This window comes from Carassius carassius, chromosome 10 (assembly GCF_963082965.1).
Source record: "Carassius carassius chromosome 10, fCarCar2.1, whole genome shotgun sequence".
In the NCBI taxonomy this organism is placed as follows: Eukaryota; Metazoa; Chordata; class Actinopteri; order Cypriniformes; family Cyprinidae; genus Carassius; species Carassius carassius.
The window spans coordinates 26,969,411-26,989,982 of record NC_081764.1 but is presented as its reverse complement, the minus strand read 5'-3'; the positions used below and the strand labels follow the sequence as shown (position 1 = coordinate 26,989,982).

The following is a 20,572-nucleotide window of genomic DNA, read 5'->3' as shown; positions in this document are numbered from 1 at the left end:
ATTAACGTTAATCTAATTTCAAGTCTTCTCCACTAGATGTCACCCTCTTATTTGCCTCGGATCCATTGCTTGACAGAACTCCCCGAAGCCTGCCCCATCCGCGATACTGATCGGTCTCATGTCCTTAAAAATGAACAAAATTATTTTATCCGTTATGGCCTCTTGTCATGTTGCAGACAAAGTGCTTGCGGCGGGCGATGCAAAGTAACGTTAAGTGTCAAGACGTGACTGTTTAGCTGGAGTTCCACACATTATGCCATGCTCATTTGGGTGCACATTTTTGAGATGTGACCTCATGTTGCTAGTTGTCGAATGGTATGCTAACTGTATCTTAAATAGCTTGCATACAACAATCTCGCGGGTCAACAATTTTACCTCATTTTCTCTGCTGCGGTCGAGTTGGGCTCTGCACTTGCTGCCATCTTCCATGAAGACGCTTTAACTTTCAGCAGTGATGCTGTGCCAGACAGTGCGACTCCTGTGAGGCTGTGACCTGTCCCTGAACCCTCAGGCGCACTAGCGCGCCCACTCGCAAAGCAGACAATCACGCCTCTACTACCGCGGGCCTTTTTTTCCACATTTTTTTTTTAATTCGAATATTAATTTTCACCTTCGAAATTAGTTTTTTAAAAACTATTCGAATATATATTCGAATTTAGAATATTCGCTGACAGCCCTACTGCCTAGCAAAGCACTAACTTGTCTGTCTAAAGGAGATGTGAAACAAGCAAGCCCTAGGCATGGCGAGGGGACGCAGCATCTCGTTCCCTCTCAGGGAACCACGGTTGCATGCGTAACCTGAGATGTTCCCCTTCTAGGGAACTCGCACTGCATACACTATGGGGAATGGAATGCCCACTCAGTCATGTCGTGGCACATGCCTGTTCACCTGGTGAGGTCAGAGAGCACCAAGGGAAGTTATAGACACACAACGAAACTTCCCTGAGAACGCCTGGGGCTATTAAGGCCTCGTTTACACTGCAGGTCTTGATGCCCAATTCTGTTTTATTGCCTATATCCAATGTTTTTGGCTGTCTGTTTACATATTCTTTCAATCGTGAACCTTATCTGATTCACGTGTTTACACTTGCCATACATGCATGCGTTGTTAAAATAACTCAGGGGAATAATGGGGAACCTAGCCAAACAGGAGGGACACTATAAACTAAGTTAATAAAACAGCTATGCTCAGAAGGCTATGTTACAATGAGCCAAAGCAGCATGCAGGGCCCAGTGGGACCGCCCACTTAAAAACCCCATAGGAAGGGGGTGGGCAGCCCACCCCACTACCTGACTAAGCTTAAGGAGTAAAGGGAGGTTCACCATCTACTTAAAATCATAAGTGGGAGGTGCCAAGAAAAGGGCTCAGGAAAACTACTTACTTGGAAAAACCCTAATAAGGGGGGCAGCCAACCACTTAAAGTTAGAGGTGGGCGATATATCGTTTAGACGATAATATCCAAATTGTTGACTATATGCAAAATTGGGATATCAAATATTTAATAATTTGTACAATCAGACCCCCCAAACATGAAAAAAAGCTGAAAGAAGTTAAAGAGAAAACAAATAATGCACACTATAACCTTCTAAACAATTATACAGGTATGTAGCGATTTTAATAATGTATTAGGGGTTTGTTTGACTGCATTTTATTTTATTTTTTTTAATTTTGTACAAAATCACGATCGTTACCTCAATTGCACGAGAATAAGCTGCTACTAATTTGCAATACAACCACAGAGTTTCTTACCTGTGTGTTATGACGTTTCTTAGGTTGAAGCAATAATCCAAAAACATAAAAGAGTAAAGCCGATGTACAATTAATAAAATAGCTGCTAGAAAAGGCAAAATATGCGTTGTTTGCGGAAAACTGAAGTCTGAAGTTAAAAAGTTTCTCTTAAATGTCTGTGGCATCCTCAAGTGGCGAGCTTCGTGATTGCATCATTAGAAAATTACGAGGTATAATGATGAGTCCAAAAGATGGAATACATTTTCCCAAGAGATCCACCAGAATAGCCTCTGAACACGAACAGGGCTTCTTTTAACTTCTAGAAAAAACTTTTTTTTTGTAAAAACTAAAACATTTGTATTAATACGGTGAACTGCCCATAATGCCTCAGTGCCCCTGACACCTTACGTCATTACAGTGTGCCGTGCGTATGTTACTCATCAGTAGGTGCATTTCATTCGACCGCAAGCGTGCTGCGAAGTGGACTTCACAGGGTATTTCGCCATCTTAAGTGAGATTCCAATCCGAAGGGAGCGAACATGTTCAGTTCGAAGGGCACTGTGCATGGCACAGGGAATAAGGGAACATCGATATATCACTTCACGGGAAGTGGAGATCGATCATCCCCCAACTGTCATTGCGTGCAGCACATCATCACCAGTCAGAACGGTCAACTAACGATGGAGGAGTTTACGTATGTGTGATGAGGCTCTGCCATTTTTCTTTATTTTACTTTATTTACCTTAGTGTTTACTATACGGCTGTGCGTGGGAATGCGGCGCTAGTGTTGTCACGATACCAAAATTATCGTTTCGATACGATACTGTGGCGGGGGGGCGTGGTTTAGCGAAGTCTGCAGTGGGAGAGAGAATCAGGAGACAAGCGGTAAGTGAGTGGTTTGGGCAAAATTATCAACACCTGTTTCTCGTTTCAGTAATTGGCGCGGAGAGAGTATAAAACACCAGGAGAGACAGAAGCAGTCGAGAGAGAGACGGACTGCTGATGGGAATCGGAAACCGGAAAGAGTAAACCGGAAGTGTTGATGTCAGAGTAAAAGTCACCATTTGGTGTTTGTGAAGTTTGAGTTGAAGTTTTAGTTAATAAATACGTCAGCAGTCCAGCCGACCCCTTTGTCCTCTTCCTTTCCTCCCACGAACTATTACACTGGTGCCGAAACCCGGGACGAAGAAGGACCGCCGCCGCCGCCACGTTAAACCATGCCCCCCCTGCCACAGATACCTAGTCAAGAATTGCGATTTCGATACTTTTTCGATACTTTTCCTGAAAAGGGAAAATACACTCTCAAATATCATTGTTGTGCTTTATTTTAAAACCGGGACAACATTCTTATAATATAACACACTAATAAATGAACATATGAACAGCAGATATATTAAACATTTGAACAAAATATGAAATATCAAAATATAAAAAATAAATTAGAGCAATGACATTCAAGGTAAAGAAAGAATAAATTTAGCAGCATTATCTCAGTTATCATAAGAAACGTAAGAGTAATAAATTTATCTTGATTCTGAATTTTGAATAAAAATATGAACAGCGATTATATTAAACAATATTTCTGAACTCAGAAGATTAAATGTCAAAAGACAAATAATATCAATTTAAGCAATGGCATTCAAGTAAAAAAAAAAGCAAATAAAATTTATCAGCAATATCTCAAATATTGTAACTTATTCTGTCAGTTGTGCAACCTTTTCTTTCAGAGGAGAAAACTCAGCCAGTGAGCTTTAATGAGCGTCATCTTTAGTGAGCGTCATCTTTTTCTACCACTTGTGGACCGGTGGACACAGTATCACTTGTGCTCGCACATGCAGCCTAGTGATGCGCAGGTCGGGTTTTTTTCCAACCCGCGGGTCCCGCTTTTATGTAATTATTTGGCCCGCCAATAAAGTAAGATTTCTTTACCCACCCCGACCGCGCATCGGAGACATCACGGAAGATACGTTACTACTTAGACCTTCGTATTGTAACCTTATCAAAGAACCTAATAATAAAATATGAAAATATATATTCCAAATATTCAATATAGGCTATATGAAATTGCATTAGTGATGGTTCGTCCGTGAACAAATCTTTTAGGTGAACGAATCGTTCTCGTTCAGGTAATCCACTGACTCATATTTCTCGTTCACTGTTCCTCCCTCCACAGCAGCGCAAGAGCGCGGCGCTATTAGCAGCGCATGTGCAGCTCGTGAACAGCTCTGTGAACTGTTTCACCCTGTCAAAGAGTTACTCAAGATGTGAAGGAGCATGTGATTTGTTGAATGTAGTGAACCCATACGCCCTTCACTGAACAAGATCGAGAGATCTTCTCATTCGTGAACGAGTTGAATGAACTGATACATCTCGTTTATGAATGAAATGAATGAGTATACAGGGTCAGTGAGCCAAGCATGTAAATCTCGATCAGCAATCAGCAGATACAAAGTGCAGTTATAGGTGCTGTGCAGATACGCTCGTTTTCATATTTAGCATACAGAACATAACTCCATGTTTAATCCCCAATAAATGTGAATATTATATATGAACTGTCTGACCAAACAATTAAAATGTAAATTATGCAAGAACAATCATCTGAACAACTTATTTAAACTATTTAATGCGGTTATGCACACATTTTAGTAAAGCCAAATCAGTTTATTAAAGCCACTAATGCAGCCATCTCGTTGTAGTGCTTTTTTGCTGCTTGCTCGATGAGAAAAAACACAGATGTCCATAGGGAGGCACTGGAAGCTTGCGTTGCACACACCAACATGAAATACGTCTCTTGCAAATCTGGAACGCAGTCATTCTTTGAAGTATCGATACTAATATATTTAGGAATCGTGACGTTTTTAATTTCCGAGACTCGCGATACTTTTGAAGTATTGGTGCACCGTGCAACACTAGTCTGTATAGTGGTGCGATGAGCCAAGTCTGTGGTGTGGCGCAGTTCCTCAACTGTCTTAGGTGAGGCCATCCTTAAAAATATTCTTGTTTGCCGTAACCCGACCGAGCCTGTCAATTTAGCACCGACTCAATTTTTTTATTTTTTTTGCTTTTAGTCCGACCGACTTGCCGATTGTAAATTTGGGTTAAGACCGACCAATTATTTTTTTACTCTTCAAACAACTAATACAAACGCAATAAAATACTATTAATTATATTTAAGTAAGTATTGTAAATATATAAATTGCCTTGGCCTACATACAAATGAAGGCTATCTTCTTTAATTAAAAAAAACCCGTGACGTCATCTGTGTTTACACAGATGTCACACTGTGGCCTGTGCGTTCGCTTCGTCTCATACTCTCACTCACTGTCAGAGTCAACAGTTCGCGCTTGGTAATGATGGCTGCGGCTGCAGTAAACTAAATGTTCGCGGTCACTGTTCAAAGTCATACGGGTTCGGGCACCATAATACATAAAAAAAAAATTCATTAAAACAGCTCGACACCGCTTTAACTTGGCACAAAGTTCTGGAAAAACTGTGCCCAGATCTTTTCCCATCCCTTCTCCTCTCTAGTCTAAAACTGTGACCGTGTCGACTGTCACTTTATGTTCGAAAATCTATTGCATGAATCAAGCACGAATCAACCAACACAAGTTTCGAAAACGAGAATAAGAAAATGATTTTAACGACCTTTTCTCGAAGCGCGTCCAGGTTTTTTTTTTTTTTTGAACAGGCGTCACACAGCAACTGCAGCTTCGGACAAACACGAATAATACTTCTCCACAATGTTTCTCTTTTTACAACAGAAATGTGAATTCAGCCGGTATTCAGTCTCATACAGTTTCGGGCTTGAATTGCCTAGGGCTGTCAAAATAGCTGAAAAAACTAAATTCGAATGTTTTACTTAAAGTGTAACTAAACCCCTGCTCAGAGCCTGACTCCACCCACTGACAATATTTGAAAAATGCTGAAAAGTGGGCAGATCACAGCGGAGATAGAGGGGACGAACCTAGGGCGGGGCTGAGCGAGTGCAGCGTGATCCTGAGACTCGCAGTGACGGATTGATTGACAGCTAAATATTACTGCATGTTTATTCAAAGCATTAGAATACATGACTGTGAAAAAAACATAATATTTAAAATAATGTTTATGAACCAATTATTATTAAGTTGCTTAAAGAACTATAAACAAAACAGCATCATGTATGCATGCATTGTTAAATAAATAAAAAATAAACCAGTCACACAGGATACATTTTTTAATTTTAAAACATGAGATGCGCGAAATATGCGTTCTGTGTGAACGGCTTGGTTTCAGTTTTGATGTAAACAAGATCTTCTCCACATTGATTTTTTTTAAGTGGCTTCAACTGGATAGGCTAACATAACCTTATAATGCAATGACACATATATTGTCATCGCATCTCGTGCGCGTACACGAGGTGAAAGATGAGAAAGCAGATACTGCGTGTCGAGCTCGTCCACCTTTGAAAGTTGTGTAGACACAGCTGTGCGCGCGGCCAGATGGAATGGAACACGTACCGGGGCTCATAAGGCAGCTTCCTTAATGCACACCTAAAATTCATATGCGCAATCGAATGTGGATTTTTATTTTAAATTCGACGAATATTCGAAAAAATATTTTTTTGATAGCCTAAGAAAATCGCCTATGCGATTTTTTTGTTGTTGTTGAAATTGAATCGTAAACACAGCCATGTTGAAGCCTGCAGTAAATGTTTTGCATTATGGCAGTCCACTCTGCTTATTGTTTTTCGAAAATGTTGCACTCCTGTTTGTCATTTTGCACGTAACTTCACGCCAATAAATCATCAGAAATATCGGTCTTTACCAATATATTGAATCTTTACATTCCTCCTGCCTGTTGTCCGTGGATTTACCTATATTTGGTGTTATTTGCCGTATAAAACTTTAGACATGCAAAATCGATTTTACAATCGATTCAATGAACCTTCGTCACTAAAGTGACAACCCAAGAAAGCAAAGTAAACGTTCTCTCATTTGTAGGTTGCATTGATACGTAGCGGTGGATGCAAGTAAAACAGTATAACAGTACCTCATTTTTTTTCTCACCTGAAATTCATGCAATAAACATGTTTTTGACAGATTTAAACTTGTTTGTGGTCTATATAGCCTGCATCAAAATGAGGTTTGCAATGATGCATCCGAAGGCACGGGTTGAAGACCCAGTCAGTGACGTCACGATATACTAATTTGTTTAAATTCATACCGACGTCATCACCATCACAAAAATTGACTTTTTTTTTTTTACATTGAAACTTGAAAAAAAAAAATATAGACCGACCTACCGACCCTTTTTCTTAAAAAAATTACTGTTACTGCAAACCAAAATATTTTTAAGGATGGCCTGACAACCTTTGTCCTCATCTAGGTCTTTAAGCAAGTCAGCTTGGTAACCATATAACACAGCCCTTGTGTGCTAGGCAAGGGCCGGTATGAGATTTTTTGATGGTATCATGACCTTATTGTCCTAGAGCTACTGCTGCCCTAAAAAGTCATCACTGTTTTGATTTTAGCAAATCAGTTCAAACTAATGCACAAAACCTGATTAGTATTCATGAATCCAGCTGATCATTAGTCCTTAGTGCGTTTTTATAGTTCTTATTAGTAGAATTTGTATTATTATTAACTTAAGTGTTAATAAAAAAAAAAAAAGCGATGCTTTGATTCGAGAAGCCCGATTCGACTACCAATCTAACAGTCGAATATTCGTGGGGTGTTAATTATTATGCCATTTTGACTATATGGGGGAGCTCAAATGTCTGATTTCACATAGAATTACTGGTTTTCTCCCAATAAGTTAATATACAGCCTATTATGATTAAGCTGTAAGAATCTGAAAAGAAAGAAGCTTCAAATTAATATTTTAAAGTGCATGAATAACTCCAACCACCCCTATAGATTTATGTTTCACTTTCCATAATCAGTGACCGACAGAGGAGCATCTTGCCGGCAGGGATTTAAAACTTTACCAAGACTCAAACTGACACAGGCTGAGACTGGATTTTTTTCGAACAGGTACGGTACAAGTGATTTCGAAACATTTCAGCCGGTGTATGTATATTGTGGATATATTATTTACCTGATATAAGATGCATTTGGTTTTGAGTCAAGCGCTTCGTTGTAGTACTATGGTGATATCTCTTCAGCGCACAGTGCGAGCAGGTCAAACTACAATGCAGAATATTAATAACTGTGACTGGGACTGTTATATACATACTATTATAATGAGAAGACCAATATACTAAAACACTATTAATTTTTTGAGTTTAGCTGCCGTGTCTCTGCACATTGTTTCATGTGTGTTTCGTTTACTACACACGTGACGCTTGCGGTGATTTCAGCATCTGTCATCTCACTACATGAGGATGTAAACACATGAACAACATCTCCAGAACTGCTCTGAGAGTCACTTTAGGAGAATTTGACTGTTTGATTAGAGTAAAACTAGCATCATATCACATTCACAGAACTGTAAAGGTATTCATGGCAACCCGTTAAAATAAAAGTCCGGTTTGATTTGAAGATATTTGATTTAATAGTGCCCATAACTATTTTTCAGTAGAAAGTACATAGACTACTACTACTACTAAAATGAAACAAAAACTATAAAATCACACATTTCTTCCATGTTTTAATTTTATTAGTAGATCCCTCCGTTAGCAAAAAAAGTTCAATAATTAAAGGATAGTATGTTTTGTGCCTTCATTTGATAACCAGAAAAATATAAATACACAACACAGAATTTCTGGGGGGGGGGGGGGGATTATAAGGCTACTTGAGAATAAAAAATGTATTAAGTTGGTTTATGCGTTTAAATAATTACAAATGCAAAAACACAGATTTTGGTAACAATAAAAAAATGGTTAGTAAAAATGAAACATTTCATAGGGCCTTAACATGTAATTTTTGTTAAACTTTTAATAAATTGATGTTAAAATGTATAGCTTTCGTGATTTAATTAAATTACACATACTTTTTTAAAATATAATTTAATTTAACTATTAAAACGGAGTGGAGAAAATTTTTATGGAAAAAAACACTGGATCCAGAAAAATGTAAATGGAAAAAAATGAATTTAGGAAAAAATTAAACTGATTTCATAGGGCCCTAGAAACCCAAGGTTCCCGATCTCGGTGGATCAGAAAGAGACATTAACACCAATACTGAGTGCCGTATATAGGTCCTGGAGACCCCACAAGATTTATGAGTCACATGAACTGGAACAGGAAGACATGGAGAGCTTTTTCTGATAATCCCTACAGACTACCTGACACACTTTTTCTTTATGTGTCCTGCTGAAAATTGCACACAAATTCTAACAGACTCTTCCAAGTTAGTATGAATATACTGTAGGAGTCCATTGTTATTTCAAAGCAAGAAATGCTTCAACAAGCACTAGTAGTTGTCTCCTTTTAGTGTGTTGGTTTCCTGCAGAGGGCAAGATAATGTAAGTGAAAACGTTTTTCACTTCTCACTTGCTGGTTACAGTATTTTTCATGTGTAACAGAGAGGAACTATGGAGCTATGTGGAGGTTTTTACTTAAAAAAAATCTTTAAGATAGAGTTTTCATTTGTACATGTATGAGCCAACCATGATGTAAAAAAAAAAGAATGACACCTCTCTTGTCCACCACGGTTGCCTCTATCAGCCTGTAGGCTCAATTGTGTGTGGAGGAGTCGGGCCCGAATTGGCACGAAAATTCACAAAATGTGACGTCATAGGCGTTCTCGTCTACTTGGGCTTACAACCGTACGGCACGCCAGCCATTATAGTAAGCAGCGGCAATAGTGTTTTCAAATGGACTCTGCGGATGGAAAGAAGCGATCAGCCTCCAGCACAATTCAGACACCCACGGACACTCCTCGTAAGTAAAAAAAAAAAAAAAAAAAAAAAAAAAAAAAAAAAAAGAGCGTGCGCACTGAGAACGAGAATGAGACTGGCTGCAGTTCCTATAACGGCCACTGGTGTCAGTAACGGTTAGAAATTTCAGAACCTACGCAATGCTCCTTTAATATAAGACACAGCTGGTTGCTCTAAATCGCCTTAAATGGCTAGAGATATTTCCTTTTTTCTTTGATCCACCTGGGGTGACAGCACAGCAGTAGGCTTTAATTAAAGGAACAGTTCACTCAAAAAAAAAAAAAAATTCTGTCATTTACACACTCTCATGCTGCTCTAAATTCATATTCATACCACTTCTGTTTCTCTTTGACACACAAATGAAGACATTTTAAAAGAAATCTGGAAGATTATAAAGTCAACCTAACTACAATGCCTCAAAAGGTTTACCAAGAGATTGTAAAACAGACATGGTCCCTTCATATGCTGAACCACGATCTGACTTAATTTACACTAATTCACATATAAACATTGATCAATGCTCAAACAAGAAGCATATCAAATATTTAAAAGGATGCTCAAAAGGTCCATTCATCATTAAATTAATCATGTTTTACATTGTTTTATGAACTTATGAAACTCTTGTTGCATGGACTTTTAAATGGATGATTCTGAAGATAAAAGTGACAATTTTCTTTGTTGGGTGGATATTAACCCTTTTCTAAAACTGGCATAAATAATTTCTCCATGTCTTTGAGGCTCAGTAAAAATGTATAAAAATATATACTGAATAGGAATATCACAATTATAATAATAACTTCATACATTAGAATATACTTGTATGAATTTTCTATTATATTTTATATTATATGCTTTACATCCACACACGTGTGCGTGTTAGAATATACTTCACCAAAGGCACCTTACATTTTAAGACTGCTGCTTAAAATTAAGAGGTATTTTTCTTCAGAGATAAGCATGGTCAAAACAAGCTACACTCTTTTCAAATATCAATGAGAGAGACCGAGAAAGAAACAGGGAAAGAGTGAAGAAAATTTAATGTGTTTGTTTTAGATGACTTTTTTTCCACAGCCACTGAGTCAGGAGGACAGCAGAGACTGGAGACCGTAAAAGGGCAAACCTAGTTTCCCAGTTTTCACTTTCTGTCTTACTGCCAAACATCAAACCCATAGTCCTTCTCCTCTTACACTCACTAGACCCCCCTCTCTCTATCTCTCTCTCTCATCCACACATATATGCAGTATAATGACATCAAAGAGTTAAGCGGGTGAGTGGCCTGAAACCCCCATAGATGTTCTTCTGTATCTTTAGTTAAACTTCCCACACACACAGAGAGAGAGAGAGAGTTAAACTGAGCTCCACATGTTCCACAACTTATCATCTCTATAACACATCAGTGTCTTCTTTCCTCTTCCCACACACCTCTCTTTTACAGCTGCATCACTTCATCCCACAGGCACACTCAGGTAAAACTTTTTCAGTTTTAAACTGTCATTTTTACCTCCTCTCAAGCGCTGTCAACTCTAAATCATCCTTCAGTTTAAAATGTTCAACAATGGACCAGTTCATCAAATATACACCACTTTAATATTTCAAACCCCAAAACAACCCAATCTTATTCTGCTTTTCATAAGCAAGCAAATTCCTACTAATTGAATATACAGTTAATAGTCTTCAGGGTTACACACACATAGGTGATTGACTATTGGATAATTATTTATAATTATTATTATTGGTTATTGAATCATTAATTGTGGCCTTCTGCTATTTTAGGATTTAGATTACTATCGGCATAATTTAGCATTAACTTAATAGGACGTATTGTGTCATAAACATTTGACATTTATTACACATGCCGTAATATGAAAATAATTATTGGCTTAATTATTGGTGGCCTATAGCTGAAAGATTGCTGCATTCCTAAAAATCTATTTAAAGATGTCAACATACAATATCTGTAAACAGACATACATATTTTTAGCTGTGACACAGGAGTTTTCTCAATTTCTTGACACTGTGCCACAAAAGAGCGTATTATATTCAGAACCTGGGCACAAAGATCTTGTAATTTCCTTGTTTTTTGGTGTGAAAATTCTTCAGTAGGACACAATGCTAAGCTACGGTCATAATCGTGCACGGTTTACTAGCTCAGAGTCCAGCAGACTTCCCCTTTTCCATCAAATCACTTGCTTGATCTTTTAGACTCCTCCTTCATTGTCACTTGTGTGACAAGATACAAATGTGTAGAAGACATGAAGAAAGCATGTTACATTTTTTAGTATCCAGACCAATAGCTTCCTTAAAGTTATTAAAATAATTACAATCCTCAAACTGTGTGTTAAAGTATCTGGGGTAGTGGAGGATGTCTGAGAGTCAGGGAATAAAAAATAAAAAACCTTGTGAACACTAGGTTTATGGGGTAATAATAGTCCTCGTAATGTTTTGTGTCAGAGTGACGTCCTGAGAAACATCCAGTATGTGAAATCTCCAGATGGCCTCACTAGCATTAGGAAGAAACTGATCTATGAGTTAAGTAGCACACTGCACTGAGAATTGTGTGACAGAGATAAAATAGGAAGAAAAAGAGAGGGAGAGAGAGACCCCTTGTGCGAGCGTGCATGCGTTTTTGTGCTCAGGAACAAAAACAACTACCCCTCCTTTTAGGTGGTCTGTTCATCCAATTGAAGCTTGCATAATTTCTTTAGAAAACAACCACAGATGTTACCCTTTGAGATGAAAATGAGCAACAGCCATCTTTCCCACAGCACAAGCTCATAAACACACATACAAAGAATTATTCTTGTTTACACTATTTATTTTTAATTATTTATTGTTATGTTAAGCATGTATGTATGTAGGTATTTAACATGTAAGCATGCATAATATATTTTTTTAACCATTTTATGGGTTTTATTAGGGTTTTGGTTTCCTTACATTACCAGCCTTAAGAAAATAAATAAATAACCTCAGACAACTGGGGTTTATTCCAGAAAGCAAGGTTAACTTACCGTTACATATACCCTGAACTCTAGGTTGATTAACCCAAACCTGGCTTACTTGATGTATGCTGTTTTTAAAGCGCGTCCGGGAGTAAGTTCAGTCAAATCAGAGTAATATGCACGGTTAACACACAAGACATTCTCAACAGAGTGACAAATCAACGAGTCACTATGGAAACTGACGCCAAGAAAAAGCACACCATGCTGCTTTTTTTCTTCTTCTATTGTTTAATGGTCATTTACATACATACTGCATATCGCCACCTAATTGATGGTTGTGAAATCATTTTTTTTCTTCTTCATTTAATCACTGATAATATAATCTATATATCAATATAATTATATTGATTGTTTGATGCTAATTATATATTAAAAAATATCCTGTATGTATTTTTATTATAGAAATACATTATAGAAAATATATATACAAACACACACACACACACACACACACACACACACATATATATATATATATATATATATATATATATATATATATATACACACACAGCTGAAGCTTGACTTTGTACATTTTAAATCGCAAATCAAATCGCAATATCTGTCAAAAAAAAACGCAATTAGATATTTTCACCATATCGCACAGCCCTAATTTGCAGCCCGTTTCGTTATATGCATGTGTTGTGAAGGATTTGCAGCACTTGTGTTGTCAAACTGATAAATATGTTTTTTTTATTTGCTGATGTTTTTTCAATTTGCATGTGTTTTGCAAACTGCAGCGCGTTGAGCTCTCTCGGCCACCGTACAAATCCCCTTTATTTACCAAAAAATAAAATGTGTTTAAATTTCATTAATTAAAAGACAAATTAAATTTGGGTGAAACTTGTTTACTGTTTTTCATAATTATATTACTTGTAGAAAAACGTAAAACACAATTGTAAATAAGTATAAAGCATGGCATTAGTTTTTTATTTTTAGTGATAAAAAGTGTTTTTATTTTAATTAGCATATTTTTGTGTTTTGTTTTGGTACCGAAATTGGTACTGAGAACCGTTGATTTTCACTGGTATTGGTGCTGAAAACTGAAATTTTGGTACCGTGACAACACTACTATATTGCAATCATTTATAATATTCTAAGGTCATGCATATGCTGATAGCTAACCCTGAAACTTAACCTACTCAGGAGCAGGTTATGTTCAGGAAGTAAGTTGCTATGGCTACCTACATACCCTAAGAGCTGCCTCTGTTTTTGGAACCGAAAGCTGATTTTATTCGCTTACTTAGCCTTAAACATTCCCAGGTATGTCGCATAACCTGCCTTCTGGAATACCCTCCGATGAACTGACACTATGCTTGTCAGCAGATTCAATCATTTCGTGTAAATCATGGCATATAGTGCATAGTTGTTGTTTTTTTTTCTTAGCAGTGTTATTATTGTTAACTAAAATTTAAACTATTAATTATTTTTGTTAATTTAAAGTTGAAAAAGTCAAATATAAATATTTGACGAAAAACTTCATCGAAGGGCCTTCTGGGTGCGGTTGACAATTTAGATTTTAATTTATCTCCATTTTGATGAACTGATACAGATTTGTCTGAAACAAGTAATTCTTAATCATTCAGTCAATGCTGTTTTCTGTTCAGATAACATTATTTATAGCAAATCTCCTATCTAATTATCACAATAAGCTTTGTGCTTTGTTACTATGGTGTGAAAATGTAAAATTTTCAATTCTGTCATTTCTATCACATAATTTAAAGAATAAATGTCAGTTTTATGCTCTAATGTGGTGTAAAAAAATACTATATTTGCTTGTATACAGTGGCAGAACGGAGAGCAAACACTTTGAAAATAATTTTTATGACAGGAACTGTTTAATTGTTTATATTTCAACAACAAACTGGGGTAGAAATATAATTATGTCATTAAATATAAAAACTGCCTTAAGTGCAATTCAAATGTTTGTATATTTCTCAGTTTTTGAGTGTTGATTATTATATACAAAAATAAATAGCAATTGAATTTAACAATTTAGACTATGATGTTAATTTTTAACCTTTACAGAAATGTAACAATGTAGCTAAAATACTGTATATATTTTTCCTTTTCCTATTTACTGTACCTGATATACATCCAAACAATTCAACATGGAATTGAGATCAGAATCTAATCAGTTCATGTAATCTGTGTCAATATCCAGCACTAGTTGCCATGACAATTAACTGAAATAAAATACATTTAGGTAGTACTCAAAGTAAAAAACAAAAATTTAGAAAAAAAATGATTAAAACTGAAAATGAAGTATACGTTTAAGCAAATCAGAAATATATATAAAAATAAAACAAATACAATTACAAAAGCATACAACAAAATTACTAAAACTTACACTTAAATGGTAATGAAACCTGAAAATAAAAGCTATAATATAATAAAATAATAAATACTATAAAGTATATAAACAATAATAAAATAATATTTTGCCATAGTTAATGTGCTAATGGCGTTTAGATTTTTTTAAAGAAAAGAAAAGAAAAGAAAAGAAAAGAATCCAAATCCACAAGTTTTGGGCTCTGAATCATTTGGATGTCAACCTTAGCAGAATGTAAAGGGAATGCAAAGAGAATTTCTATACTCTTTTACAGCATTTACATTTTGCTGCTGTTGTTGTCTAATGATCTCATTAATATAAGTATAAAGCAAACAACAAATTCTAACTACTAGCAAATTACCAGATGGAGAAGCTACTGTCACAATCTCTCTGTGAAACCCTTTCAGCATCAAAAAGCTTGAGATTTTGTTTAAATCCAGTGGTAAAGTTCAATTATTTCATCTGAAAGAAAACATTAAAGAAATAGCTTGCACAAAAGATTGCAACTATAGAAATCTTCAGAACAGATGTTTACCAAGAAATTGGTTAACACGAAGTGGGCAGTGGAAATGCATGTGCAAGTGATTGCAGCTGAACCAGGATGTTTTGCAGTTTGTAAGAGGTCTTAAGGGAAGTGGTTTGTCACATGCAACAGAAACACCACTATGAGGAAGTAGATAAAACTGAATCAAGGTACTCAACTTGGATGATTCACATTCTCTATTCTGGGCTATGATTCAATGACTATACAGATTGCCAAAATGAGCTTGTGAGACTATAACTCTTTAACTAGACCCTGACTTATGACATACTATATAATGATTAAAAAAAAAAAAAAAAATATATATATATATATATATATATATATATATATATATATATATATATATATATATATATATATATATATATATATATATATATATATATATATATATATATATATATATATATATATATATATATAAAAATATTAATATATATATATGCATGACTTGAATGGGGTTAGCAATCCCTGAATCTAGAACACGTGTTCAACATGCTTTACTATGACCAACAAGGAGGATAACCCTGAAGGTCAGCAGGAAATTACTTATATAGCTCTCTACTGATGCACAGGTGCTTGTCAGGTATTGAGCTCCTATTTCACAGAAGCGCATCTAAATGGGGGAGAGAAATGCAGAGATTGCTAGCTATTCTGGTATCAGTTCACTGTGAGGAAAAACTCTATTTAGCCCATTCATGTTCTGTGGGGTATTCAGAGTAAATTAACATAATCTGTGCCATTTGTTATATATTAAACATCTAGAGAAGAAAAAGAAAGGGTAACTTGTCCTAAAACTGTCTAAACCTATAGTAAAACACTATGGAATCACTTAAGGCCATATTTTTAATATGTAATCAGGAACCACTTGCATTTTTGGTCATTCTCATAAGTAATGCATGCATATATATTCAGTCTTTACTGATTACAAATACACAAAAAAAATACATTTATTAATCCATGTCTATATTGTTATGTCATATTGTGAATTTAAATAATATTTCTATTAACATATTTAAAATAAAAGTTTAGATTTTATACATATCGCATACTACATCAAATAAAACATTTATATTATGCATTTCTCTTTTGTCTTTTCGTTTTGATCATATTTGTGCCAGTGATTTAATTAGCATTCGATTTTTACAACTACTTGTCAAGTTAAAAGTTTTTCCAATTTTACTGCATTCTTTTCCATTCCATTATGCTCCCTCTGTTTTTAAACATGTATTAAGCAAATGCAACCCTAAGAAAGCTGTCTGACCATCCTAATTATACAGGGTTTCTTTCAGACAAAATAATCAACTAGTAATTAAATCAACACACCAACTAGTTGATCTTGAAAAGATGTTGTTTTGTACATCCCTAATTTCAGGTAGTAAGGCATCCCAGAATGACATTTTTACAGAGCTATAAAAGGTACATGAGCTGCTGAAGAATGCGGCCTCCTTTAGATACATAAACAGAATTCAGACCAACATTTAATCCAAAATCATTATATGTCTCCTAAAACAGAACACTAGTGGTCATAGAAAAACAGAGCAGCTGTTTCTGGTAAGAGTTGCACATTTATTATTCATGCCAGATTGCTCTCAAGACTCAATCATTCACATGACTGAAGGAGGAACATATTGTGGAAATGGTCTGCATCAGGACCAAACTTATATAACATCCTTGCCTAGCCATAGCATACGGTTGAGGACCTTTAAACACGTCACGTTTACAACCATATGAGTGCCTTTCCAGGGCAGAAATAGAAGCAGACAGACCTTTTAGTTCCACAATATCCTATATCCAAAGAAATATCAATAATTCAGGCATGTGTTGCATAATTAGCGGGCAAGTCTTGAGAAGCACCACGGCATAAGTTCAACAACAAATGCTCCACAGATCGGTTCTGATCTGCTTCCAGCCAGCAGGCAGCGTTGAAGAAGCTGAGTCATTATAGATAAAACATTGAGACAGACCCCATTCCATGTGAACCACAGCATGTATCCCATTATGCATCTCAGCTCGGCATGAGCTCCTTCGTGTTGTCACCATGCAACAAAAACTTAGAATAAAATGTTATAGTTTAAAGATAAACAAAAAGAAAACTCTCCTCAAAATAAAAATGTGAAAAAAAAAATTCTGAATTTAACTGACTTATGATTTTTTTTCGACAGTTTACATAACCTAAGTGGCAATGTGCTTCCCAGTCTAGGCCTAAAGGTTTCTAGGAGCCATAGGGAAAAAAATATACTATGACAACCTGGCACAGGGGTGCAAAATCTCTTGAGAATACTGCCAGTCTTTAAGATAACAACATGTCTCTGTGATTGAAATTCTCAGGCTGTAAATCTCTTGAAGGTGCCTTTTCAGGTAGTCAAGGGGAATAAAAAAATAACAGCTCACACTGCCAAAGGAAAGTGTTATATCTGACTCACAGACATGACTGATCTGATCGTAACAGACTGTGATGAGCCTGAAACACGTGACCTGGGTTGAGGCAATGCTGATAAAGCCATATAAGTGTGTGTTTACAAAAGTAGTTTGGTTCTCTTGGTTTGGGTTTGCTTAGCATTCCAAAGGTCACAGAATCTACAAATACAAAACAAAAAAGCATAAGGATATTGTCATAACTTGATTGTATTAGTGTATAAATGGTCGTATTTTTAGCTGCTGATAACTCAAAGTGCTTATAAGGAATAACTTAGTTGCACATATGGAAATCTACTGTAAGGAGACAGCTGTTCTGATGCCTGTACTGAACTATACTGTAATGGCCAAAATAGCTTCCAAGATGAGAAGATCCTTTTTATGGTCGCATCCTGTGACATCACATCCTGTTTTTGGTTCATTTAGATGTCTTAGGTCCATGCTACGTTCATATTTCAGTTGAACCGCAAGCCTGCCAAGTGTAACGATCATGCCCTAAAACACAACCAAACCCTAGACAAAAACATCTTTCTTTGTCTCATTTATTGAAGGGGAATTTTTGCTGAAAAACAATGCATGTATTATATAACTGTAAAACAAAAAATGCATCTTGTTCTTGCTTTTAAAGGGCCTAGCCTGCCTTGTACAGTCATGATGTGTTATTGCAGTAATGAACACCACTTGACACAGCTGAGTGGTGCCAACACATGGCCTATGTTTTCCTCTCAGCTGAGTGAAACTACAACAAATCCCCAAAAGAAGTGTGATCAAGCACACTGCCTTTGAACCGTGCTTATGCAACAGCCTGCCAGCTTCATGAAATATCAAACTCCAACAAGGAGCAAACCAGTCCAACCCTATTAGGACTTTGTTAATGGAAGGAATGTTTGGTTATCAGACAAAACTGACCCGCTATTCTAAAGAGCCTATTATTAGGTGAACTTTAAATATAAGTCTCGCTTTTTAAAAACAAGTCTCGCTTTCATACTTGCAAATATGCAGAACATGCTACTAAACAGAAAAAAGCAATTTGCCTGTAACAACGACAGATATCGGACACTGCATAAACATTTTTCTTTGGCGTTATCGTCATAAAAATATTTGTTGTGGGTAATGGCACCACTGTGAAAAAACTGAGTTGGTCACCAAAATGTTGTAGGTTCGAAACCCTGCAAAGAGCAATTCAAAGAGTCAATACCTTAGCAAGGACATGTTTGGCCAAGTAATCTCTCACTGCTTACAGAAATATTTATTTGTTTGAATTTAAGTTTACATATTATTATTAATATATAGTTATCGGGATGGTGTACCAGTGAAATAAATATTACAAATATAATTAGTAATTAATAATAACTAAAACCCCATGGAAAATAACTATAATAATATCATAACTCATTTAACCACACAGACCACTTTTAAGATTGCATTAAGAGTGTAAATAAAATACATTGTCATCTTTCATATCTTCATAAAACATCATTTTAATGTTAAACGGTTAAGACATTAAACAGTTTCACTGTCACAGTAATTTAAGCGTAAGATAAGCGAACACTGGCCTTTCAGGTCACACCGCTTGCATGCATGCATACTTACTTTTACCCTCCTCTGCCCATGAAAGATGTTTCAGTTGTTTCCCCCAAAGAAACATTAGTAGCTTTCGACTTTGCAGGCAGTGTCTGGCGTTTATTTCACAAAATTCAGAACGCGATAATAAAATGGCATCATAGCCAAGTCATACACACAGCTTCCAAATGTAACTTATCTCCAGTTCGCCCCCTCCCTGAACACTAAAGAGCATACAAACAGCACAGATTACTGTATGGTCATTTCTCTGGTTGTGGAACCAACAAAGAGCCTCGAGACTGACTGTTCCGAATGTTTGACAAATCAGATGTACTCACATCTCAGTGGGCGCTGTGTCAATCCATATTGCAATCGGAGGAGTTGTGATGCATGCAAATATCTGTTGCCAAATTCCAATGCGCTGCCTCTTGCTCTTCTTTGAGCTGCTGCATAGTGTGGCCCCGCCTTGATGCGTGACGCCACCCTGCTCGGCACCGCCTTTCCCACGCGCTCTCACCGCAAACTACACGTGCAGGTACAAACACAAAATGTTTAAATGCGACACACTGAAAAAAGATTGAAACAATGTAATAGTTTAATATACTGGTTTACTTGCAATTAATTTAATTGTGAATGTGACAGAGGTATAATACCTTTAATAGTGTTATTTGTTTATGTGCATATGAAACTAAACGATAACATTCTTCACCGAAAATATGCAGGACCATTAAGCGAGGCATTTATTTGAGTTGGACGGTAATTTAATTCATGGGTGTATTTGAGCTAGGAAAAAAGAACCTTCTGGTATATCTGCAATTAAGATTATAAATACATGTACCTTATAACAGTACGATTTGATCCTCGGTGTTTTGTAGTGCAATAACAAATCTATTTCTTACAAAATATGTGAGATCAAGGGTACCGAGGTCTATATTGCCATCTTGTGGATTGTTGTAAAACACATTTTTAATTTAATTTTTTTTCCACTTTCTGTTTGGTATGATAGCATTTCAAGCTATACAATGTTTGTTTTGCGTTGTATGGTATTGTGTGATAATTTTCTTCATTATAAAATAATTTTTTTAAACCGAAAATATGTGAGACTAAATCAAAATCTATTTTTTATGACA

The 20,572-nt window shown here is 36.1% G+C and overlaps 1 protein-coding gene across 11 annotated transcripts in view; it reads right to left on the bottom strand.

The window, feature by feature from the left end:
• The window catches only part of LOC132152025 (inositol polyphosphate-4-phosphatase type I A-like), a 48,701-nt gene extending 28,753 nt beyond the window's left edge, over positions 1–19,948 (bottom strand). For 4 of the 11 annotated variants that reach the window (XM_059560654.1, XM_059560658.1, XM_059560660.1 and 1 more), the window contains exon 1: positions 19,473–19,621. In XM_059560654.1, coding sequence (XP_059416637.1) covers positions 19,473–19,527 — 55 coding nt within the window. In that variant the 5' untranslated portion in view covers positions 19,528–19,621. Of the gene's footprint in view, positions 1–19,472; positions 19,626–19,780 lie in introns of those variants that run through there. The other 7 variants (XM_059560649.1, XM_059560650.1, XM_059560652.1 and 4 more) reach the window with 4 other exon arrangements.
• Between the last annotated feature and the right edge of the window lie 624 nt (positions 19,949–20,572).